Source organism: Cnephaeus nilssonii (assembly GCF_951640355.1).
Source record: "Cnephaeus nilssonii genome assembly, chromosome: 4".
NCBI lineage: Eukaryota > Metazoa > Chordata > Mammalia > Chiroptera > Vespertilionidae > Cnephaeus > Cnephaeus nilssonii.
In genome coordinates, this window is record NC_137075.1 from 3,249,644 (window position 1) to 3,275,609 (window position 25,966).

The window sequence follows — 25,966 nt, forward strand, 5'->3', positions numbered from 1 at the left end:
GAAGGTATCCCAACCCCCCCCCCGCCCCCCCGCCCCCCCCCCCCCCCCCCCCCCGCCCCGGCAGCTCTGATGTGATACTTGGGCCTGCCTGGGCCACTGAGTGAGGAAAAGAAATGCATGCAGACACGTGACCTCCCACAAACAGTTCACTTTCTTTCATAAATACTAGAGGCCCGGTGCACAAAAATTCATGCACGGAGGGGGTGGGTCCCCTCAGCCCAGCCTGCACCCTCTCCAATCTCTGGGATCCCTCGGGGATGTCTGACTGCAGTTTAGGCCCAATCCCTGGCCTAAACTGGCAATCGGATATCCTTCTCACAATCCAGGGACCACTGGCTCCTAACTGCTCACCTGCCTGCCTGCCTGATCGCCCCTAACTGACCCCCTGCCAGGCTGATCGCCCCTAACTGCCTCTGCCTGCCGGCCTGATCACCCCTAACTGCCCCACCCCACCCACTACTACCACACCACCACCACACCTACCCCACCCCCCCCCCCCCGCCGCCAGCCTGGTCACCCCCAAATACCCCCCCACACCGACTTGGTCGCCCCTAACTGCCCCCGACCCCCCCCCCCGCTGGCCTGATCACCCCTTACTGCCCCCCCCCCGCCAGCAGCCTGGTCGCCCCAACTGCCCCCCTGCCAATCTGGTCACCCCCAACTGCTCCCTCTGCCAGCCTGGTCGCACCACACAGCCTGCTGTTCGGTTGTCCATCTGGTCGTTTCGGTCGTGGCGGCCCTGGCTTTTTATATATTAGGATGGTGATCTAAGAAGCCAAATTCTTGAGATTAGAATTCTCAGCTATCATTCAGTCCAACCTGGGAGTGCCTTACAACAGCCTTTATGGTCATGCAGCCACTACTTTCATACATCCAGTGACGATGAGCTTATCCCCACGGCAGCCTGGCCCATATTGTTTAGCTCCGACACAAAGCCTTCTCCCCAGAGGAAGATATCTCCTTTTCTCAGTGGTCCTAAATCTGCCCTCCAAGCACACAGACCATGTCTAATCTGTCTTCCTGGAATAGAGCCCTTTGGGATTTCAACACAGAAGCCATATCCTTCTAAATCTACTTTTTTCAGGGTAAATAATCCCAGTTCCAACTATGTCCTTCATGGGGCTTTGCTTGGTCTCTCTAATCCTGCATGTTTCCTAAGACATCAGTCAGTCATTTAACAAAAACTTCTACTGAGACCCTCCTAGGTGCTAGGCAGCCCAGTTGTGTTCACCTCCTTCAATGATCTATCGTTGGACCAGAATGCCATAGCTAGAGGAGACTGAGCAATAAGAGGGCTGGAAAGACTGACCTCGTCCCTTCTGATTACAAAGGCATTGCCTTATTGAGATGAGACACCAGGCTGTTAAATCCTGTTGATCTTAGCCCAGGGTCATCCTTGGGCCAATTCCAATACAGTAGTAGCTTTCTGGACATGGTGAAAAAGATTGAGTTTGAATCTGAGCCCAGGAAAATAAATGAGACCCCATCCTCCATGAGAGCCATTGGTTTTCTAGTCCCCATCACAGGACCCTAGACTGTTCTTGTTCTTGTCCCTCTTGTTAGGATTGCCTTGTTGTTAGGATCCTGACTCTGTTAGTCATCTATTCACCTGGCCAGCTGATTGTCCTGGCATCACTGATATAAAAATGGTCAATATTCACTCATATAAATTGAGGAAATTGTAAAACAGGGCACAACTGATGCTCCAAGAGGTTAGGGTATCTGTGGAAGAGATCATAACCTCAGTGGGTCTGACTCAGAAGCCTGATTCCCCTCCAAAATTCAAGCTGCACTTCCAGGATGGATGAGTGGTGAGCAGACCCTTCACCCCTTTGAGTGGCTACCAGCACTGCCAGGCACAAGGCCCCAGGTGGGTACATTGATGGGACTGCGCTGATACAATCCCACCCAAGCTCTGGAAAGGCCAGTTTCCCAGCACAGTCACATCCCATTAACAGGAAGCACTTATCTGTAAATGGAAATAATATCTACTTCTCAAGATCAACTGAGATGGCATATGTGAGTGCTTAGCTCAATGGCTGGCACAGAGAGGGTACTTGATAAATGAGCACTATTGTACCGCATTGCTGTTAGCCATTTTTGCCAAGGTAGAGTAGGGCAGTGACTGGGTCTCAAGTATGGAGGAAGCTGAATCCTGTTACTGCAGAGCCTACAGGAGCCAAATAGAGACAGGTCCAGGGAAATGAGGGGCACAGCCAAAGTGACCTAACCCCAGCCCAGAGCCAGAGGGCTTGGACAGGCTGAGTAAGCAGATAGAGGAAGGCCTAAATAACCCCCACGACTCATCCTCACCAAACATTTACTGCCAAGGCCTGTGGCAGAGGCAATGTGGCCACCTCAGGGTAGGGCTCTGAAAGCTTGATCTGGGGCCCAGGCCAGATGGGGCTGAGAAGAGGAGCAGAACCAGGGCCCATGTGCCCAACAAGCTGTGCCAGCCCAAATTTGAGTTATATCAGGAGAAGGGATCTGTTCAGAAATTCACCCATCTAGATATTTGCATATTCTATTTCGGGGTCTCTTACCCCCCACCCCTTTGCTTCCTAGAAAAGTTTTTGTGATCAATTCCAATTTCACCTCTGCTGAACCGCAAAAGCTCACTCAGTCCCCTCTCCCCTCCAACTACCAACTAGAGTTCTCAGCCCTCTCAGCTTCCACTGCCCCCCCACCCCGCCCAATTCAGGCCTCAACTCCTGCAACTGGACTCCAGTTCCACTGTGGCATCTCCCCAAGGTCACCATGGCTCAAGTCAGCAAGTCCAAGGTTAGCCCTTTTGTTACTAGGTTTCTCTGTGGCATCTCACACCACTGGCCAAGACTTCTCGGTCCAGTCCTTCCACTCCATCAGCTTAAATGACTCCTGCTCTCACCTTTTCAAAAGCAGCAGATGCCAAAACCGGTTTGGCTCAGTGGATAGAGCGTCGGCCTGCGGACTCAAGGGTCCCAGGTTCGATTCCGGTCAAGGGCATGTACCTTGGTTGCAGGCATATCCCCAGTAGGGGGTGTGCAAGAGGCAGCTGATCGATGTTTCTCTCTCATCGATGTCTCTAACTCTCTATCCCTCTCTCTTCCTCTCTGTAAAAAATCAATAAAATATATTTTAAATAAAAAAGCAGCAGATCCCGGCCCCTTCCATGTTCCATGTCCATTATTCACCATTTACTATAAAGTGGGTATGCCTACTCCCTTTGCCTAAAAAGTTGAATCCTCTTCTCACATGACACAGGCCCAGTCTTCAACTTAAAACTTCCTGATCACTATATACATCCTAGAAACACTCAACTGTCTACAAGACATCCCCACATGGCTGTCCCATGGCACCTCAAGCTTAACTTGTCCAAAACTGGACTTGCATTCCAAATTCCAACCCCAACCACTTGTTCTTGTTGCACTACCACCTACACTCACATCCTGCCTGCCTCCTCTCTCCCCCTTCCCCTCTCCCTGCATCTAATTTTTTCACATCTCTCATCCTCCTCTCCTCCCAGCTCCCCTGCTACAGCTCTAGTCTAGGACCTACCATGTTTCATCTGGAGGCAGGGAATCTCCTAGTTGGTCTCCCAATCCCAGCCTCATTTCCCAAAAATTCAGCATCCACACAACTGTCAGATTATCTCATACACACATCCGGTCTCCCACTGCCCTTCCTAAAGCCATCCACAGGGTGCGCTTTGCCCTCAAGACTAAGCTCAAGCTTCTCAGCCTGATCAGACTCTGCACCACCGCCTACTCCTGCACCACCAGCCCAGACAGCGTGTACACCTTCCTGCCCAATTCCTCCTCACCCTCCAGGTCTCAGCTTACCAGACAGGCGCTTTAACCAACTAAGCAACGGCGCCTAGTTCCAGGTCTCAGCTTAGATGTCACTTTCTCCAAGAAACTATCCCTCACACACAGAGCCCCTAACCCTAACCCAAGTTAGCTCCCCTATCATGAGTCCCATGCCCACTGGACCAGCCTGGCTTGGTTCTCACCAGATATTAGCATAAACTTTCTGTTTAACCATTGACCTGTTTCTGGTAGAGCAAAGATCCCATCTTTCTCACTTGGCACAAAATAGAGGCTGAATGTTTATTGATAGGGTGAAGGGGACAATAGTGAGGAAGAAGTCCTTCGCCCATGGAAAGCGCAGGCTCAGTAGGGGCACTTATCAAACTCAACAGATTTAAAACATGGCCACAGGAAGCAATGCCAACTTGCCAAGACCCTGGAGGAAAGAGCTGGCAAAGAAGGGAAAAGGAAGTAGTGGGGATGCTCAGTTCTGGGAAACAGTATAACTGATATTTAGGGGTCGGTTTCAGGGACAGGACAGGGTTACCCAAATGTTCCACAGCATAACAGGGCAGGGACTTAAGGAGCCCTGGTGTCTTTGAAGGCAGTCCCTTGGGGGCAGGGGATGAGATGCCACAGAAAGGAAACCGCTCTAGGTCAGCTGTACCATGGAGACAAGTGGGCTGAGTCAGCCCCATTTCACCAAGGCAGGCCATGAAGATGGAGCTGGCCCTGTTTCTCCCACAAACCAGCCGGAGACACTGGACTCAAAGACAGGTCTTCCTGGTCTCTGTCCCAACCACAAGAGGCAGTTGGGCTCTAGGCAACCCACTGAGGCACAAACGGGTCTGCCCTGGTGGGTTTATTCTGTCTTCTCAGCCAATGCAAACGCCTCTCAACATTAATTCTAGGATTGAGAGGGAAATGTGGAGAGACTTCACGTTTTCTGGAGGAAGGAAAGAACACGGTGCCATTTGGGCTATTTCTGGAATAGTGCATCGTCCTGAGTATCTCCCTTTAGGAATATCACTGACACGCTGGAGTCAAGGAGCAAGTGAACTGCACTAGTCTCCTTGATGGAAGCCATGCTAGTGAAGCAGAGGGAGCCGAAGGGGGCTGAGGGTACAGACTGGGAACAAAGTTCACAGTAGGCAGTCTGTAAGTGGCAAACCTTTGTCCCAGGTGACAAGCAGAAGCCAAATGACCATGGTTGTGATTCTGTGAATGGAACGACCGCCTGCCAAGGCACCAGGCAGGAGCAGTCCTCTGAGCAGTTTCCTACGGAAACACAATCTGAAGGGAAGGATTTTTCTTCTGAAAAAGTAGTCAAAGCACATGAAACCCACTCATTCAACTGGGACATATTTGCAGTGCGGCAAGGAATGCAGTGCCAAGGGGAACGAGAGCTCGGGCAGATGGGACAGCAGCTTGGGTTGGTGCCCTCTCTGCGATATAAAAGCTAAGACCTATGCCTGTTGTATTGTTGTTTAGCATTGTTATGTAAGTGCTCTTGTATTTACGCCTTCAGGACAGAGAAGAGTGACCTGCCTCCTGGCAGTTCTGAAGCCTGTAGTCTGGCATCATTATAGAACAGACATCAAAGAATGCCCGGTGAGCCCTAGCCGGTTTGGCTCAGTGGAGAGTGTCATCCTGTGGACTGACGGGTCCTGGGTTCAATTCCGGTCAAGGGCATGTACCTAGTTGGAGATGTGCGAAGGCAACCAATCGATGTCTCTCTCAAATTGATGTTTCTGTCTCTCTCTCTCCCTTCCACTCTTTCTAAAAATCAATGGAAAAATATCCCCTGGTCAGGATTAACAAACAAAAACAAAAAGAGAAAGAAAAAGCCTTTAAAAAAAAAGAGTGCCTGGTAAAACTAGGATGGTAGAGAGACAAGGAATTTTTTAGAAGCCTCGGAGAGGAATTGCTGTGGAGGGTAAGCTGCCCCTACCTGCTTCTCTGAAAGTGCACCTGGCCTCTGCCTAGACTGTAGTCATCTCAGAAACACAAACCTCTTCTGGCCACAGCAGGAACACAGCAGACACTCTGGAAACTGGACAGCAGCCTTGCTCCAGCCTTAGGCACATCCTGAGGATGCCACAGCCCAGAGTACCAAAGGGTTTGGGGACTATCACCAGAAACTTCTCCCGAAAGAGAATGTGGGCATCACACAGAATCCCATGACATGGAACTGAAAATCTCCACCCTCTGCTCCCTGATATTGCAACACCAAGACCCACACATCATGCTTGCCCCACGGTTTCCACCAACATGGATCAGCCAGAAAGGCCAAGCATTGGACAAAGCAAAGGTCAACCATCAGGTGTATTAAGGAGAGGAGAGATGGGGCACCTCCAGGAAGGCCTCCCATGGGCAGCCACCTTAGTAGTTTGTTGGGGGTTAAGGAGGAGTTCATGGGGCTCCTCCGGCAAAGATGAGCTCCAGAGCCGCTTGGATGTCCCCCCCAGTGGCCTGTAGGGCCCGCAGGCTCAGCTCATCATCCTGAATGCCCATGTCGCGCAGCTGCTGCAGCTGGGGCTGCCACTGGCTCTGCAGAAAGACAGGAAGAGGGAAAACTGTTAGTTGGGATCCTACGGAGATTCACTTAGGTCTGTCCTTTGAGGGGAGAGGAAATTCACTGGTTTGAAGTTCCACAGAACATAGGGTTTCTAATAAGACTACAAGAGAGGTTGTGGGTTCAGAGAACAAATTAAAAGTTTATCCAATAAAAAAAGGAAAATTTTAACACAAGGATCAAAAGCATAAATTACTCAGTGTTTGAAGTTCAAAAGATTACTTTCTTTCTCCTACTATATGTATAAACAGACATAAACGCGCACATGCATGAGGAGGAGGAGGATACATTTTAAAATTGTTTTCTAGCATAATAAATAGTGAAAAGTCTTACTCTCATCTACTCCCATCCTCATAACTGATAACCAATTATATTTTGAGAAGACAAATATATATTCCTGTATTAATACTTTTCTTATATTCCTCTTCTATATCTATACCCCTCTTTTTAACATTCTCAATGTATCCTGGACATCTCTTTATGCCAGAAAATAAAGAATTTTTTTTCTTTCCTTTTTTTAGAGAAAGGAAGGGGAGAGGGAAGGCGAGAGGAAGAGAGAAGGAAGGAAGGGAGCGGGTAGAGAGAGAGAAACTTTGATCAGTTGCCTACCAAATATGCACCCTGACCGGGAAAAACCCACAATAGGTATGTGCCCTGACTGGGAATAGCACCGCAACGCTTTGGTGCATGGGACAACACTCCAACCAACCAAGCCACCCAGCCAAGGACATAAAGAACTTTTTAATCCTATATGATAAAAGCCCAATATGCAAATTGTTCAACCTGGAGTTCAACTGTTTGCTATGACGTGTGCTGACCACCAGAGGGCGGTGCAGAACATGGCAAGCTTCAGCCACGCGGCACTGGCAGCGGGTGACAGTGGAGGTGCTGCTGGCCCGGATGGGCCCCAACGAGAGCGGGACCATGGCAGGATGGTCGAGCAGGTGAGTGGGCGGCACCAGGCCAAGGTGGGTGCGAGCAGGAGCCCGATCACCCCGCCAATGGCGACCAGCAGCAGCAGCAGCAGCAGCAGCAGCAGCAGCAGCGGGGTGTGGGGCCGCCACCCGGCTCCCAGGCACTGAGGGAGCCGGGCAGGGGACCCGGCCCCAATTGATCGCTCTGCAGGTGGGATGGTGGAGCAGGTGAGAGGGCGGCATCAGGCCACTGTGGGGTGCCAGGCAGGGCTGCGGGGCTGCAAGGCTGGGGGTGCAAGATGGGGCCCAATCCCCGCAGGCCACCCCAAGGGACCCCACCCATGCACGAACTCATGCACCGGGTCTCTAGTAACCATATAATACTCCAACCCATGGATGTCATGAAATGTACCGTAAGTGGGCTATTTCCAACCCTTTGCCATTGAAAGGACAATGGCAGTGGCTGACTCTGTACAAATGTCTTCTTCATGTATATACATCTCCAGATAAATTCTGAGAAGTGAGACTGCGAGGAATTGCATGGCTTAGGGGCCATCTGTACTGCGCTTCCATGAATAGTCTGTTCATGGCCTCTCCCCCTTTTTCTGTGTAGACTGGGTGGCAGCCTTGCTCCAGCCTTAAGCATATCCTGAGGATGCCGTCTGCACTGCACTTCCAGGAATAGTCAATATGTAGTTGTTGGTCCTCATTTACTGGGCCCTCTATGTATCAGGGTTCCCCCCACTGTATGACAGATTTCCCCCCAATTTGTTGTTAGCAATCAGACTTGGCCTATTTTTTTTAAATATATTTTATTGATTTTTTTTTTTTTTAACAGAGAGAAGGGAGAGCAATAGAGAGTTAGAAACATCAATCAGCTGCTTCCTGCACACCTCCTACTGGGGATGTGCCCACAACCAAGGTACATGCCCTTGACTGGACTCAAACCTGGGACCCTTCAGTCCGCAGGCCAACACTCTATCCACCAAGCCAAACCAGTTAGGGCCAGACTTTGCCTATTTTTGTTTGTTTGTTTGTATTGCTATGCATAAATTTTCACTTTTATAAACTCCTGGATTTTGACTTTCAGTTATGAAAAGCCTTCTCAAATGTAAGAGTTGAAAGAAATTTAACCCACATTTTTTTTCTGTACTCTCAAAGCTTTATTCTATCTCATGAAGGAGGTAAGTGCACAACTTAGGAAAAATTGTGTGTTCATACTGTGGGAAGGAAAAGGCAGTGGGAAAGAAATGTAAATCCATGCAGGCAGGAAGGCGGAAGATGTGGAGGGCTTTTAAAACCCACACAAACCAATTCTGACTCAGTTTACAGGCCTGATGGAACCCTGAAAGCTCCTGAGCTGGAGAGCAAGGTGAACAGGCTTCCAGCTGGGGAAGATGAAGACATGGAAAAGAGCCCAGCCGGCGTGGCTCAGAGGCTGAGCGATGACCTATGAACCAGGAGGTCACAGTTCAATTCTGTGGCTCAGTGGTTGAACGTTGACCTATGAACCAAAGAGGTCACCGTTTGATTCCCGGTCAGGGCACATGCCCGAGTTGTGTGGGCTTAATCCCCAGTAACAGGCCTGCAGGAGGCAGTCAATCGATGATTCTCTATTATCATTGATGTTTCGCCCTCTCTCTCCCTCTCCCTTCCTCTCTGAAATCAATAAAAATGTATTTTAAAATAATAATAAATGGAAAAGACAAGCTGTCCATGGGTCCTGCTCCCATTGCCCTCACCATCCACCTGGGCCGCATGGGATAGACAAAACCACACGGTTTGAACCTAGTCTCTACCACTTCCTGGCTTATTGACCCTGACACGTTCCAGAAATGATGCTCATCCCGACACTTACTGTGAGCAGCAAAGAAAACAGTGAAGCAGACAGCTGTGCATGAAAACATGCAATAAAACCCGATCTTCCAGTTAGTTGCTAAGGTGACCGTGCCATGAAGCACAAGGTGACCGTGCCATGAAGCACAAGGTGACCGTGCCATGAAGCACAAGGTGACCGTGCCATGAAGCACAAGGTGACTGTGCCATGAAGCACAAGGTGGCCGTGCCATGAAGCACAAGGTGGCCGTGCCATGAAGCACAGGTGACGGTGCCATGAAGCACAAGGTGGCCGTGCCATGAAGCACAGCAGACGGTGTCACTCGGCTTAAAACCCCCCACGGCTCCCGAGTGATGACTGGATCGAGCCTAGTTACCTTACCAGGCACTCTGGATCTCACGCTCAGGCAGGCGCCTGCTCTCCTTTTCTCTAGCTCTGTATCTCAGAATCTTCTCCACGAGGACACTGCCTAGGGCCTTGTAGTTCTGAGTTTGTCACATGTCCCTGTTCCACACATGCCTGGACACCATCCCTCCACCCCAAACACCCCCTTCCCTGCCTGGCTAAACTCTAACTAGTTCTTTGACAATCAGCTTAAACACCCCTTCTTCAGACAAGTTTTGTCTGACCTAGGCTATCACCTCAAGCCTGGGGCAGGCTTCTCACCCTGTTGCTCTGTTGCTCCCCAAGCTCAGTACCTAACTATCTGATGCCCCTCTGTGGCAGGAATGAGGACAGCTCATCCCTACCTGGGAACGGGGCCCAGGCCCAGGCTCAGCATTTACGTGCTCAGTGCTCAGGCAACACTCACGGAATGACGGAACTGACCACAACTACCATAAGTATCCAAGCCAGGTGCTCAGTGGAGTCAGGCCATGGTCACTGGTACAGGAGTGGAAGTCACAGGGACAACGGCCCCTGCTTGGAGTATCCTCCCGTTATGCTACATGCCCGGGCTGTACCGGGAGTGAAACATGCCAAGTGGGAAGGCCCCCCAGGGAGCAGAAAAAAACCTGGTATCCAAAGTAACCAGGAAAGCCGCATGGACACCAGGAGTGGGAAGACTGACCTGAAGGTTGGGCTGCCCAGAGGCCTGCAGGGCATGCTGTAGGGCTTGGCTGAAGAGATCATTGGTGATGGGCGTCCCTGACTGGACACCAGAGGACATTGGTGAGGTCCCTGAGGAATGGCCCTAGAAACAAACCAGTGGTCAAGGCCACCCTCAGAACCATCTCAATCTCCCAGCACATACCCAGTGCTGTCACATCTCCTCACAGTGCTCCTGGGGTGCCCAACCATTGCCTCCCAACAGGGGCCTGCATGAGACAAGCACACGGAGGTACCTGAAGGTCGTTAGGTGGGCAGGAAGGCCTCCATTCTTTCCGCTCCAGGGAATGAAACTGAGCCCCCAACCCAGCCTAGGGCCTAGCGCTGGAAGCTGTAGTAACTATCACTAGGAACGCTTAGGCCATTGAGGGCTGGTCCCTGTCAGGGATGGGAAAGCGCACTTTATGTGAGAAAGGGTCTCCTGAACTACTAAGAGGAGGAATGCTACACCCCATTTGAGCCCTAAAGGCAAGTGAGAAAAAGGTCTCACAGTGAGAAATGAGGGTCCAGGCAGAGTTCAGCTCAAACCAAATCTAGCACCAGGTTCAGCAAGGGCAAATCCATTCTGCCACTGGGGAGCTTCTCTCCTGGGGCCCAGCCTCCATCTTCCGACCCTCTCTCCATACCTGGGTGCCAGGAGTCGGCGTGTGAGAGCTGCTCTCTGGAGTGCTGGCCAGGGCCAGGGCAGTGGCCAGCTCGCTCTGGGTGATGGGCCGGGGTCCGGCAGCTCCACTGTACCCCAAGGACGCTGGGCGGGAGCTGGGTGTGCTGCTAGAGGGCATGGACCTGGTTCTCTGGAGAAGAGAGGCACACAGAATCAGGAAACTGGCCCTGTGACAATCTCAGATACCCTCTCAACCCCTGCTGCCAAGTTCAGAAGCAAGAGTATGACAGAGACTTGGCCACTAAAGGGCCTACGACGACCTCACAGCTTGGGCTCCGGGTCCCAGGGAGGAGAGCATCCCTGGCACCACGTTCCCCAAAGGGCAGGCAGCCAGGCCACTTACTGGGTGAAAGTCGTCCTCATCATCAGAGAGCCCCTCAAACAGGAAACCACCTGGAGGAGGGAGAACAGATTTCAGGAAGAACAGAAAGGCACGGGCGTAGCTCCAGAATCTCAGCTCAGATACTCTCCAAATCCGTATTTTCATCTCTCTCCTTGGAAAATGACAGGACAGATGCACTCCCGGACTCAAACCAAGAATCCCCAAGGAACACCCTCTGCCAGTGCTATACATAGCTGCTGAGTAAAGCATTTTCCTGAGCTGCCGCCGGCTCCTGAGGGGGCCTGCACAGCACTCCCCTGGGACTCACCTGGCATGTCCCGGTAAGAGCTGGAGGGCGTGCTCCGGGAAGAGGAGTCCGCCCCCGGTAGCGGCGTGCTACCTGCCACCGAGTGCAGAACCAGGACAATGGCATTGACTAGGGCTGGGTGAGCAGGTACCAACCTGGAACAGGAGCAGGAAGAAACCCAAGGGTGATTAAGGAGGGCACCCTCGCCATGACAAAAGTCTGGGTGGCCCTCAGAACTATCACGCCGCCTGTGCTGCCCTTAAATTCCTCAGTCTTCAGCACCTCCTTTCAGTTCGCTTTATCCTCTTCTGCTCTGTCCCTAGCAACAGTGGCAAGGCCTTCAGTCCTGGGATCCACTGTAGATGCCTCACCTTCCCTTGGGCATGACAGGACAGGACAGCCTGAGAGGCTCAGTGGTCAGTTTCTGGTCTCGACTCTAGCACTACTTCCCTGGGCCATCTTTGACAGGTCCCTTCTCTTCTCTTGGGGAGTAGGAGAGGGAGAGCTGTTTTCTTCACTTGCAAAATAGAGACATAACCTCTGCCGGCCCTTCCAGCTCTAAAACAATAAGGATTGATGCACCTGCTTCCTTCCCCAGCTTCCTGTCCTTGAAAGAATCTTTCCTAGCTACTGAATGAGAGCTAATCTGAGCCTAGCCCACAAGGCCACCTCCCTCAGACCCTGCTTCACCTCCACAATAGGTGTTCCTGCCTTGGTCTCCTTGTTCCCACATAACATTCCTGCTCTTTCTCACCTCCTGACATATTGAGAAGGTAGACTTGGGGTAGACAGGGACTGGGCTCCATGAGCAGAATCCAGGGCAATAATCAGGCTCTGGCGCAACCATGTGAGGAGAAATAGGGAACTCTTTAGTAAGATGGGTATACTTACGTATCAAGCATGTTGGGATCAGCAAAGACAGAGAAAAGGTCCTTGTCCTGGAGAACCCCTAAGGAGAACAGGATTCACCTCAGAGACTGAAACTTAGCCAGACCCAGGAGGGAGAAGAGCCTCAGAGCAACTGGCTCCACGGAGACACAGAGCACCCAGGTAAGAAGGGGGAGAAACAAAACACCGAGCAGCACGACTGAGTGCTCTCCATCTTGTTCCCGCCCGCCACCCTCCCTGCACTTAAGTCACATACTGTGTGCTGACACGCCGGCTTCTTCTCCCCATATCTCTGGGTTCTTCCTTAGCCATCAAGGCGTATGTGCAGGAAGCCTTCCCTGATTACTGTGGTTTGGGCTAACTGCTGCCCTCATCTTCATCCTTAGTCTGATTTATGATGTTAGTCAGGCCATGATCTCTGAGGGGCTGACAGCTCTGGGAAGGCTAGGTGTGTGTATCACATCTTGGTTCTCCCCTCCCCCAGCAAGACCAGCGATTCCTCAAAAGGTGGTCAGAGTCTCTTTAGGGCAATTGCCGCCTTCTGGTTTCGGTTTCTCCAACAACTCCTATTGCCCCAAGTTCAGTTCTGTACTTACCAAGAGCAATGGGGTCACTGCTGAGGCCGGGGGTGGCCACGATGATCTGGTCCAGAGATTCCTTGTTGCTGAGCATCTTGAAGACCTGCCGGGGAAATGGGGAGGACCGAGTACTCTGCCAGCTTGATCCACTGAGCACATTCCCGCCCCCGCTGAAGTGCTCCCCGCTTCTAAGTGCGGCACATGCACCACCACAGCAAAACAACGGTCCCAGGAAACAGGTGAGCCTCTTCTCGGAGATTTCGGCTTACTGGAGGGGCACTATCACAGTAAACCTTCCATCTCTAGTCCTTCCCCCATCTATACTTCTAAAGCTTCCAAAATTAAAAGCTCTCGTTACAAGCCAATAACAAAGCTTCCTTTGGTCCCAAGTTATTTTTTTTTCTTTTTGGTTAATCCTCACCCAGGATATTTTTCCATTCATTTTTAGAGAGTGTAAAGGAAGGGGAGAGACAGAGAGAGAAACATGGATGTGAGAGAGACACATCGATTGGTTGCCTCCCAGGTCAGGCCTGCAACCAAAGTGCATGCCCTTGACCAGAATCAAACCCAGGATCCTTCAGTCCGCAGGCCGATGCTCTATCCACTGAGCCAAACCAGCTAGGGCCCAAGTTCTTTTTAATCACTGCAGAATTATCATTTCATATTCATATACTGGGAAGTTTCAGCTGTATTACTTTTTTGCTTATCAACTCTCCTATAGAAAGACATCAGTGTATTTCCCAGTAAGGAAATCCAGGTAAGGAGCAGTGGGCAGGCAGTTCAGACTATTTCCAAGAATGAGGCCCAGCAGAAACCATATGCGGATTCTTTGGCTGTAATCGTATTCATTCTGTGAGGCCAGTATCAGGAGAGGTTGTATCATTTTCATTAGATGGCAATCAACAATACCTAGCTGCTACAGCCTCTTTGGGGAAAGATGGGGGTTGGGGGGACTCTACTGAGACCCACAGACGTGGCAAAAACTCCTCAAGGAACTCTTCGTAGCCATGGCAACGGGCTCCCAGCTCCCACTCTACACCACTCTCCAGCATTCACACTCTCTCTTGCAGGCCTGGCAAGAGTCTCAGGCAGGGGGCTGTAGCACAAACTCACCGCCTCCCTGTAGGAAGAGCTGCTGTGCAAGGCAGTGTGCAGCACCCGGAACTCCCGCAGGGCAGCCACTTTGTCCACAGGCTCTGTGGAAAGACACACAGTTACCCTCCAGCCCAGGCCCTGCCAGTGCTGCAGGCACACAACATGGGTCCGGGTACAGCTTGGTCTGCAGGTTCCCTCCCTCCTCATCCCACTAAGAATGTGAATGCCCATTCAAGAAAACCCATTTATGATACAGATGTAAAAACTGCCCTTTTAAGCATCTTCAGAGAGAATTAGTCCAAGTTCCAAGAGAGGGGAATCTTATCACATGAAAGAAACTGTTCTGATCAACACCCCACTGCAGGAATTCTAGACTTCTTACACAGGTATAACCAACTCAGTAGTTTACACAATGCTTTAAAACTAAGTGCTGCAAGCCATTTGAATAATATAGAGCTACACCAAGCATGTCAAACTCAAAGGCTAACACGGGCCAAATAAACAAGGTTTAAGTTTATGTGGGTCGCAAAAAAACCCCAAAACCTTCAATTTTCATAGAAACATAGGTTTATTTCGATAGAGACATGCTGAATACAAAGGGCTGAAATAAATGAGTCATCGTTAACATATAATAATAGAACATTTTAATAAAAATTAGTATTTTTTCTTGAACATTAACTTACCAGACACGGAGTAACTGCACAAATTAATAAGCGTAATGCAAATAAACCTATTTTTCTTGTTCTCCGAAAGCGAAATTTCCTGTTGCGCACACCAAACAAGTCAGTCCAAGACTAATGGCGTGGCCATCGGCTGCTAAAATATTCGCTGCTAGAATTAGTGGAGAGAAATGGTGCGCCTGCACGTAAAGGCATGTAAGGGAAATGAATGCAACACAATTATAGTCATCAGTCATTATCGAACATTGTAGTTCGTTATTAATAATTATGTGTAACAGGATATTGTAAAAATTAAGTCACGAAATTTTTATTAAAACATTTCTTACATACCGTTATATTGGCTTGGCCGCAAAAATATTCATTGTGGGTTGCATGCGGCCCGCGGACTGCGAGTTTGACATGCTTGAGCTACACTGACACAATACGTTAAAAAAATATATTGTTTTCTCTTTGATATTTTCTTTCAGGCTTCCTTAATATTTTGAATTTTTAAAAAAATACAAGAGGGACCAAGAATATACACTGTACTTCTAGGATTCTTCTTTTTTTAAATATATTTTATTGATTTTTTACAGAGAGGAAGAGAGAGGGATAGAGAGTTAGAAACATCGATGAGAGAGAAACATCGATCAGCTGCCTCTTACACACCCCCTACTGGGGATGTGCCCTCAACCAAGGCACATGCCCTTGACCGGAATTGAACCCGGGACCCTTGAGTCCGCAGGCCGACGCTCTATCCACTTAGCCAAACCGGTTTCGGCCTTCTAGGATTCTTTTTTTTTTATATATATATATATTTTATTGATTTTTTACAGAGAGGAAGGGAGAGGGATAGAGAGTTAGAAACATCGATCAGCTGCCTCTTGCACACCCCCTACTGGGGATGTGCCCGCAACCAAAGTACATGCCCTTGACTGGAATCGAACATGGGACCCTCCAGTCCAAAGGCCGACGCTCTATCCACTGAGCCAAACCGGTCAGGGCCCTTCTAGGATTCTTAACAAACTTTCATCACATGCTTGATATCACATGTTTCACTGAGACTCAAAATTCTTCTTTTTATTTCTGGACACTATGAATCATATGTAAGGGAAAGTTTAGCAGTTGTCTTAGTTTTAGTTGGTTGCTTTACTACCTAGGACATCAGCCCATTTCATAAGCGTAGAAATGTAGGTAAAACGGGGGAGTGTGTAAAAAGTTCACTCAGGGTCATACTTTTAAAAGTGTGGTTACCCTCACCTAGGATAGATACTAGTGATTGTGTAGACTGTATACTGTCACACGCCAGGGGCATCACCATGTAGAACCACATCTTTACCTATAGTTCTAATTGTGACGATTATTTCTCCTGAAAATATTTATCTTAATTACCTAATTTACTTAAGTATATGTTCAACAAACATATACTAAGCATTTACTCCATGCTTGGTTTTGGGCAAGGCACAAGAATGTAAAAAATAAGAGTCCTAGCCGAAACCGGTTTGGCTCAGTGGATAGAGCGTAGGCCTGCGGACTGAAAGGTCCCAGGTTTGATTCCAGTCAAGGGCATGTGCCTTGGTTGCGGGCACATCCCCGGTAGGATGTGTGTAGGAGGCAGCTGGTCAAAGTTTCTCTCTCATCATTGTTTCTAGCTCTCTGTCCCTCTCCCTTCCTCTCTGTAAAAAATCAATAAAATATATATTTTTTTTAAGTGTCTTTTTTAAAAAATATATTTTATTGATTTTTTACAGAGAGGAAGAGAGAGGGATAGAGAGCTAGAAACATCGATGGGAGAGAAACATAGATCAGCTGCCTCCTGCACACACCCTACTGGGGATGTGCCCGCAACCAAGGTACATGCCCTTGACCAGAATCGAACCTGGGACCCTTGAGTCCGCAGGCCTATGCTCTATCCACTGAGCCAAACCGGTTTCAGCAATAAAATATATTTTAAAAAATAAATAAAAAAATAAGAGTCCTTGACATCAGGGACTCTTAGGACAGCAGGAGAAAGACTAGATCAAACAAAAACCACACTATTACAAAATACCATGCTGAGGACCTCAGCAGAGATGCGGACCCCAGCACTAGGAACAGGAGGCAGGTAGCCATTACTGAGAGGGACAGCTAGGACACAGAGATGTTTCCCAGGAGAGACCATTTGAGAGGGTATTTAAGGTAGAGCTGATGTTTGTTAGGGAGAGAAGGTAGTCCACGTTTAAGCAAGAACATGTGTGAAGGCATGGAGAAATAATATGAGGTGCTCTGAAGAAACAGAAAGTCTTTTGCTGTGACTGGAGCTTGGGATACACATCCCTGCTCAAATAGGAGGCTAATGGAGATCCTGAAGAGATCTGTGACCTTCCAGGGATCCAGGTGGGAAAAGAAGGTCTGACAGATTCTTCTCCTACAGGTGCTAATCTGGCAGGGAAACAAAATGTGCTTCCTTTTGGAAAAGCACTCAAGGATAAATGCTGTGGCAAAACAGTTTCTTTTCCAGGTCTAAAAGTTTATTTTAACTTCCTAATAAAAAGTCCACTTGTTTCCAAAATAAATCTCCAGGCAGAGGGGAGAGGAAAAGGACTTAATATCTTAAACCAATAATTGGTTAAGTGCTGGAAACCGACCATTGTCTCACTAATAGAAAAGATGTAAAAGGCTGGTCAACCCTGAAGCTCTGAAAGGCCAGAGCCAACCACTCCCTATCTAATTGAGATAATGGTAACAGGCAACTTCCCCATCTTGTAATCTGTAAATCCTTACTGATAAGATAATCCGATTATTACCTGCCTAAGGGCTATGGGTGTATCCCAAACCTGCTTAAGGGTGTTGGGTGTAACCCATCTATACTAATAAAAGAGAAAGATGCAAATAGACCATACATCTGCGACGTCCACCACCCAATCGGGAGTGAGCATGCAAACTAACCCAACAAAACGGCGGGTTAATTTGCATACACATGCACGGAGTGAAAACTGAAGGCTCTGCCTGAGTGAAGACTGAAGACTGAAGGCTCCGCTGTAGCCCGGGTCCCGAGTGCCAGAGGAAAACTGGTGCCAGCAGCCAGGGGAAGGAAGGCCTATTGCACGAATCTTCGTGCAACAGGCCTCTAGTAGTCTCAATAAAAGGCATAGCAAGGCCAGAGCCTAGCGGCAATCCTCCCACTAGAGGTGGGCTCCCGCCTGGCCCCCCATATTGCCAAATTAAATTTCTTCTAGTCTCTTCTAATTTGCGTGCGGCCCTTCTCCAGCAACCGAACCCTGAACCGGAACCCTGAATCACACGGGACGTGAAAGGGGTTCCCACAGTTAAGAGTCATGGTTTGTTTCTATGACATCTCTGAGCTAATCTCACTTTTTGGAAGTGGGAGGCAGCCAGCCTGGTAAAAAGAACACGGCCTCTTGAGCCAGGAAAACCTGCATTAACATCCCAGCTCTTGCATTCATTTTCTAAGTAGGTGACCTTGAATAAATGCCCTTTTAATCCCCTTTTTGCTCATCTATAAAATGCTAATTTTGTTACCTATCCTGCAGGGCCACTGTAATTAGGAAATGAAAAAGCAAAGAGACACAATCTGGCTGGAAGAAGCAACAAATGTTCCTTTCCTTCTGTCAGTGCCTTCTAGCCAAAGACCAAGGGGCTCACTTGCAATTGCACAAATTGAACTTACTGCTCCTTACAGAGGAGAAGCTCTCGGATTCCCTGGGGGAAGATTAAGGAAGTGGGGTTTTGCTTTAAAGTGGATGCTGTCAGGAAGTGGGGTGATTTTATGATGGATATCTTAATAATTCTTACCTAGAAGGAAAACTAGAGCAAGGCAAAAAGTGTAATTGGAAAGCAGCAGTAATCACTCATAATGGCCAGGATACAGGGATACTTTGTAATTTTGTGATCTGGACAATGTCCAGGTAAATGAGAGGGCTCTTGTTTTTGTCTTGATCCACTATGGTCCCTGAGTGGCCTTGTAGATATTGGTGATCTGAAATGGTTAATGTTCCAAGGCCTCACTGAGGATCAGGCCAACCTCTGGATATCAAAGACTACCTTTCTCTTTCTCACTTCCCATCAGTTTGCAAAAGATCTTTCTCCTTTATGTTTAGAATTGAAAAGAGGGTAAATTTCCAGCTGAGAACTAGTCATAGCAATCATGAACATTATAAAAATATCAAACTGACAGTTTAACAGTTTATATAACCTAGCTTTATTGTTGGGGAGGCTTTTAAAACACAGATGCAAAATTTAAATTATAAATTCCAAGCAGCACCTTTTATTAATAAATCCAAAATACATGAGAGGTTTTGTATGTTTTCTCTAAGAGCTACTTTAATACTGTTAGAATATTTTCAAGTTTCAGAAAAATACATTCCCACTATAGCAGGTGGAAATGAGCTGACTAAACAAGTCACTGCCTGAGGCAGTTTGCTGGTAAATTTGCCAACAAGAGAACTATGGCATTGGAGCAGCGATTTTCAACCTGTGTCATCTGATGGCACACAAACTAAAACTCTGCGGCACACCAAAAAATGTGTTTTTTGCTAATCTGACAAAAAAAAAAAAAAAAGGTATGGGGATGGACAAAAGTAGATTTGCAGTTGTGTTATATATTTTTATATTTTTTTTTCCCCATGAACAACTGTAAACCCACTTTTGCCCACTCCTGTGCAACTGATCCATTCAACTGGATGGCTATTGTGTTGGCTATTGTCATTTTTTTATTTGACAATCTAAGAGAAAAGAAGTCAGTCAGGTATTGCATGTTTTAAAAATTCTTGTGGCACATTGGTTGAAAATTGCTGCATTAGAGGAATGCCAGGATTTCCCAGCTTTTTCCTTTTTCTCTTTTTTATTTATTGATTTGAGAGAGAGAGAGAGGGAGAGGAAGAGGGAGAGGGAGAGAGAAACATCAATTTGTCCCACTTATTTATGTATTCCTTAATTGATTCTTGTATGTCCCCTGACCCGGGATCAAACCCGAAACCTTGACCAGGGCCCCAGCTTTTTTCTAGTAAGAACAATAACAAAAAGATACAAAGTTCACCGAGAAATAAACTATTAACCTAAAGGAGTTTAAATATGCACACACTTCCCACCCCATTAAAACAGTGGACAATGAACTTAAAAAGTAGAGAAACAAAATTCCCATCTGTTAGTGGTGTTGGCCGCAAGCTCAAAACTGCATTTTGTTTTATCAATGCCGTCCAACCCAATAGGTAATAAAGGTATCCTCTATTACCATTTCAGTAAATCACTCCTTTGTTCCATCCACCCAGACCTGTGCCTCAAAAACCTAGACCCTTCCCTTGATACTACTGAAGCTCTGCCTGTCTAAGCGCCAACGGCCAGTCACCTGGTTTCTGATCAGGCTCTGGCCAAGACTTGCGAAGAACATGGACTGTGGACCCGGGTTGAATGCCATAGAAGTCAAGGGTCTGGTCATCTTTTAGCTTCCGGCCACAGTAGATTAGATCTAAAAAAAAAAAAAAGAACTGTCCATTTATACTTTGCCCCTCAAAACAATTTAGGTGTCTTCTGTCCCCTAAGAACCTTATTTTGATTAGACAGATAGCTGGAGAATGATAAATGCTTACAAAGTAGTCTTAATAAATACATTTTAATAACAATTGTTAGCAAATACAAACTCATAAAATACACTATCTATGTACAAGAAAGCTCTAGAGCTTAACATTGTGGAGACTGCTCAACTTAAATACTAGTAAATGGGAAAATGCAACAACAAAAAAGGATAAACCCAGTATTTTGCTTTTTAGATTTTTTTTATTAATTTCAGAGAGGAAAGGAGAGGGAGATAGAAACATCAATGAGCAGAATCATGGATTGCCTGCCTCCTGCACGCCCCCTATTGGGGATTGAGCCTGGCTGCAACCCAAGCCTGTGCCCTGACCAGGAAGCGAACTGTGACCTCTTGGTTCATGGATCAACCCTCAACCACTGAGCGACACTGGCTGGGCTGAACCCAGTGTTTTTATGACTAAAAACACACTTTTTGCCCATTGGATCCCTTAGCTATTATAAATTTTTATATTTAGTTGTTATATTTAATGCCTTCTTCCTCCACCTAGAATGGCCTTGCCATCTTCCTTTCCTTTTTCACTGCTTTCCCTCTAACTAACCAACCAACCAAAAATCTTTTTCATAATTCCTTAGGACCAAACTCAAAATGTCATATGCTAGAGGGCTTTCCCTGACCATCTTCTCCTTCCCTATCCCACCCCAAATTCTTGCTCTTTCAGAGAAAGAATTCAACATCATGGTTAAAAACTTTGTGATAAAGTAGTTCAGTATAATAACACAACTAAAATGGCAACCAATAGTTTTATTTTTAAATCCTTACCCGAGTACTTTTCCCATTGATTTTTAGACAGAGTGGAAGGGAAGCAGGAGGGTGAGAGAGAAAGAGAGAAACATCCACATGAGAGAGTCAAATCAATTGGTTGCCTCCCACCTTGCCCCAACCAGGGCTGGGGGTTGAACCTGCAACTGAGGCACGTGCCTTTGACCAGGAATCAAACCTGTGACCCTTTAGTCCCCAGGCCGACATTCTAACCACTGAGCAAAACTGGCCAGGGCTAGTTTTATTATTTGATTTGTGCTTCTTTTCACCCAAAATTCACTTCTCTGAAGTATTAACATCATGAGGCAACAAATCCCAAATTCTTAATTTACCCTTGTAATTCCAGAAGTATCCTCCCCAAAAAAGAGATCAAAGAGCAGCCCATCCCTAGTTCACTGAGACTCACCAATCAGCTCAGGGTCTGGCACGGACTCCTGCAGCTTGCCAGCAATAAGCTGCTTCAGAAATGAAATACTATAGCCCCCCAGTGAGTATTCTCCCAGCTCTGTCTCTGGCAAACGAAGAATAGACTTTGGGGCAAGTGGTTGGTCAGCCAGTTTCACCGCCAGGTGCCAATCTGAGAGAGACATCCTCTCTCTTTCACGCTCTCTCTTTCTCCCTGTAAAGAAAAGGAGCCCTTAGTGGTTAAAGGACAGATCACCACCCTACTCCACCCGCACCCCACCTAAAGGCTGGATGAGAGAGAATTCAGTGACACTGCTGGAAAAGCACAGGATGCAGCATCAAACCAGAACTAGGATCTGGGGTCCCGCTCTTTACTCCTTCTATGATGGACAGCAAGGAACTTGAGCTCTCTAGGCCTCAGTTTCTCCATCTTTAAAGTAGACATAAAAACACCAGCCCACCTAATAGGAATATTGTGAGGTTCAAATGAGATCATCCAACCCTCTCCCTTATGTGCACTCCTCATTTCGGATTTTCCTCACATCTCTTGCTTGACCTATTACAAGAGCTTTATAACAAGTTCTCTGGCTCTTGCCTCTTGCTAGCAAACATCCATGCTGCCACCCAACACATTTAAAGATCTGATCAAGTTACTCCTCTGCTTAGAAATCCTCCAGTGACTCTAAATCACCTTTATGAATAAGTCTAAACCCCACAGCCTGGCTTACAATACAAAAACATTCATATCTATTCCCTCTGCCAGCCTTCCGGCCAACAGAACCTGGTCCGACTCCCACTAAGTCTCCATTCAAAACAAAACTCCCCCACTTTACACTCCCACTCATCTGTTAACTCTGCTTGTAATTCCTATTCTTTGTCCCCTTAGCAAAACAGCAAACTCCTACCAAGACCAACACAAACACCACCTCTTCTATCCTCGCTCCCTTTCCTCTGCTGTCCCCACATTCTTTCAGGGCAAAGAGTTATAAATATCTATTTACTTTCCAACCTCACACCACCCCAACTCATTCTTGGAGGCCCTTGAAAGCAAAGATTAGATTTTTTTTGCCATTCCTGTCCCAGTGCCTGGCACATATAGGTACTAAAAAATGTATCAGAAATTCTGAGGGTGGAATAACCTTGTAGGGCAAGAAAAGCCCTTGTTATAATCACTATTGCTTCAAAAGGCTCTAGTAGGGACGAGGAAAGAAAAGGTTGTGAGGTTGGCAGGCTGCTCAACAGGCCCCAAGCCATCCTCAAGGCACCTCCCATCCCCAGAGTCCTGACAGGGAGGAAACGGGTTTTTCACACACCCTAGTAGCTCATTTAACCCTCACAATCGTTCCCCGAGGCAGGCATTCTCGTCCACCTATTACAGACCCCGACATTCACCGGCACAAGGTCACAAGCGGCTGGCAGCGGGGAAGACACTCTGGCTACGACCCCACCGCCCCCGTGGGACCGGCTAACTGGCCAACACCAGCCGGGCCCGCGCGGCCCGGGGCCCAGCGCCCTCACCCGTCCCGCGGAAAGAACCCGGCCGCACAGCCGCCGGGGTAAACGCTCGCTCCGGGTCTCTCGCCGGAAGCCGGACGCTCCGCGCTGCATGCTGGGAGTTGCAGTTTCCTCTGATACCCCGCCCCTATTAATAGACCAGCAAGTGGTGCTGGTTGCAAACGTCCGGTTCCGGGAGGGCGTGGCTTCTGGGTGACGGGAAGTCCTCCGCGCCAGGGTTTCCGGGTGGTTTCGCCGCTGCTGCCTATTCCCTGTCGGTGTTCCAGGGCGGCGAGCACAGCCGGCGGCCCTGGCCGGCCGGGAGCGTGCGGAGTCGGGCGGCGCCGGGCGGTTACCGCGCTGCCGAAGGGGCCGCGGGCTGCGGGGCCCCAGCCCGGACGGCGGACCCCGACCCCCTCACGCCCCTGCCCTCGGCCCATGAGGACCTTCTCCCCAGCGGCTTCCTCGGACACCCCACAGCGGTTCTTTGCGATCCGCACTTTGAAATCGGTGCCCTCGGAGAAGTCGGAGTCTGTGTGTTCCTTGCCACAACTCCTCGCGGCAAACCTACCCATCCCGGCCGACCGGGAAGGTGGGTTCCTAAAGGGTTTCAGGTCCGCCCGACGGGCCGTGCTGGGGTTATACAATGGTCATGCACATAACCATCTGGGGAGAGCAATTTCCACAGAACCCTCACGGTGAACTGTATTTTAGCTCCCCAGTTAGAATTGGATTAGGTTTGCACAGAAGATAGGATTAGATAAAATGCTGAAGAGGAGGGCTACTTCTAATTGAACTCTAATCAAGTAAAGAAAAAAGGTGAGCCGAAACCGGTGTGGCTCAGTGGATAGAGCGTCGGCCTGCGGACTGAAAGGTCCCAGGTTCGATTCCGGTCAAGGGCACGTACCTTGGTTGCGGGCACATCCCCAGTAGGGGGCGTGCAGGAGGCAGCTGATCGATGTTTCTAACTCTATCCCTCTCTCTTCCTCTCTGTAAAAAATCAATAAAATATATTTTAAAAAAAGAAGAAGAAAAAAGGTGAATATAAGAAAATAATGAGGTAGGTCATAGCAGCTAAAGGCTGATTCTCTTTGGCTACGACCCCACCGCTCTCATGGGACCAGCTAACTTGTCAACATAAGTCGGGCCCACGCGGCCCAGGGCCCAGTGCCCTCATGTAAAAGTACAATTTTGGGACATCCCAGAGTAGAGCCTGGGACTAGGGCAGCCACTGAGCAGGCTAGTGGAGATGTCTGTCTCCATCTTCAGACTCAAGTCCAGGTTCCTCGTGGCTGTCCTCAAAGTACTCCCTTCCCTATCCTACTCACCTTTAGATATATTTTCCCTTTCAGAATTCCTAACTATCTGGCCTGCCTTCCTCTGTTTCTACTAAGGCACTTGCACCTGAGCCACGTAATTTTGGTGTTAAATTTTATTCGGTGTTGTGCCTTAACTATCTGCAGAAGAAAGCAGGGACCCTGTCTTCATTTTGTCTTCCTCGAAGTGGATCTGAGATACTAGGTGCTCATTAATGTCTTGTTTTTATTGATTTCATTATAATCTCCATAGGGGAATGGACAATGACTATCTTGTACTCCACTTTATCTTCAGTAGTTGACCTTGGCCTAGCACATAGGAGGTGAGCAATAAATACGTGTTGAATGAATAATTCAGACTGAAGCTATCTACCAAATGTGGCTGTCTTGCTAGAGCTTTTTGCTTCCAGGAGAGGAGGTAAACCTAAATTTTGAATCATTACAATGTTCAGAAACATTGTAATGATAAATTACTAAATGAATAAAGGAATAAGCCTATGCCAAATAGGTTCTTTGAGAGCCAATTTACCCAATAGGACTTGAGCTAAGAATCAAAGGACAGATTCTAGAGAAAATTAGAAACCTGGACACCAAACAAAGATGAATGACCAGAGAAGAGGTAAGAAGTGTCCGGACCCTGTCCTTCAGCCAGTCCACATTTGGAGACTGATACATTAACCATCTGTGAGACAGTGGTGGACAACTATTCATTAAACCCTCAGGCCAATCAGTAACTAACGGAAAACAAATTATACGAATGCACATTTGCAGTTTTATTTCCTTTCTTCTGCTGACTTTGGGTTGCTTTTGTTCTTTTTCTAGTACTTTAAGATGTAATGTTAGGTTGTTTACTTGTGATTTCTCTTGCTTCTTGAGATAGGCTTGTAATGATATAAACTTCCCTCTTATTACTTCTTTTGCTGCATCCCAGAAGTTTTGATATGTCATATTGTCATTCTCATTTATTTCTATATATCTTTTGATCTCACCTTTTATTTCTTCTTTGATGCAGTCATTTTTTAGTAGTATGTTGTTTAACTCCACATATTTGTGAGTTTCTTTACTTCCTTTTTGCAGTTGATTTATAATTTCTAGGCATCCTGGTGAGAGAATATGCTTGGTATAAGCTTAAGCTTCTTGAATTTTTTGAGGCTAGTTTTGTGATCTAATGTATAGTCTATCCTTGAGTATGTTTCATGTGCACTGGAGAAGAATGTATAGCCTGATGTACTGGAATGAAAGGCTCTATAAATGTCAATTATGCCCATTTGGTCTAGTGTGTCATTTAAGGCCAATATTCCTTTATTGATTTTCTGTTTGGATGACGTATCTACAGCTGTCAATGGAGTATTAAGGTCCCCAACTGCTGGGGGCTAATTCCAGCAGGTCTTAAATGCAAGAAGTTCATCAAAAGGTTGGTGAACCTTGAGGCTTCAGCAGGGCTGAATCACATTACCTGCTGCTGGAACAGCTGAAAGCATTTCCCCAAACCGGAAGATACAAGTGATTGCCTGCTGCCAGACAGCTGAGGGCAGTTCTCCCAACCTGATAATTCTACTGTTTACCAAAACTTGACCATTGATATGTACATCTGCTTTGCTTTAGGGAAATTTGGGTAAATAAAAAGCCAGGGGGTCCAGAAATGTAGAGAACTTGGTTACTGAA

General features: G+C 47.7%; 1 protein-coding gene across 4 annotated transcripts; it reads right to left on the reverse strand.

The window, feature by feature from the left end:
- Positions 1–6,095: 6,095 nt before the first annotated feature.
- Positions 6,096–23,119, reverse strand: UBL7 (ubiquitin like 7). 4 transcript variants are annotated; one of them, XM_079768865.1, is made up of 11 exons: positions 23,010–23,119; positions 21,493–21,705; positions 20,082–20,201; positions 14,094–14,176; positions 12,999–13,083; positions 12,406–12,463; positions 11,536–11,669; positions 11,229–11,278; positions 10,848–11,015; positions 10,184–10,306; positions 6,096–6,338 (listed from the first exon to the last, which is right to left on the reverse strand). In XM_079768865.1, exons 2-11 carry the CDS (start codon positions 21,674–21,676, stop codon positions 6,201–6,203), a joined length of 1,143 nt encoding a protein of 380 aa, XP_079624991.1. In that variant the 5' UTR covers positions 21,677–21,705; positions 23,010–23,119; the 3' UTR covers positions 6,096–6,200. The 4 variants fall into 4 exon arrangements, with proteins under 4 accessions (XP_079624991.1, XP_079624992.1, XP_079624993.1 ...); XM_079768866.1 differs by having other exon boundaries at positions 22,884–23,022; XM_079768867.1 differs by lacking the exon at positions 23,010–23,119 and adding an exon at positions 22,872–23,003.
- Between the last annotated feature and the right edge of the window lie 2,847 nt (positions 23,120–25,966).

Excerpts from the sequence above, each read along its gene's own strand:
- UBL7 (XM_079768865.1), bottom strand. The coding sequence starts at position 21,676 with ATGTCTCTCTCAGATTGGCACCTGGCGGTGAAACTGGCTGACCAACCA. Across the intron at positions 12,464-12,998 it reads CAGTGACCCCATTGCTCTTG|GGGTTCTCCAGGACAAGGAC; the intron begins GTAAGTACAGAA and ends TGTTCTCCTTAG. Across the intron at positions 11,016-11,228 it reads ATGAGGACGACTTTCACCCA|AGAACCAGGTCCATGCCCTC; the intron begins GTAAGTGGCCTG and ends TCTCTTCTCCAG.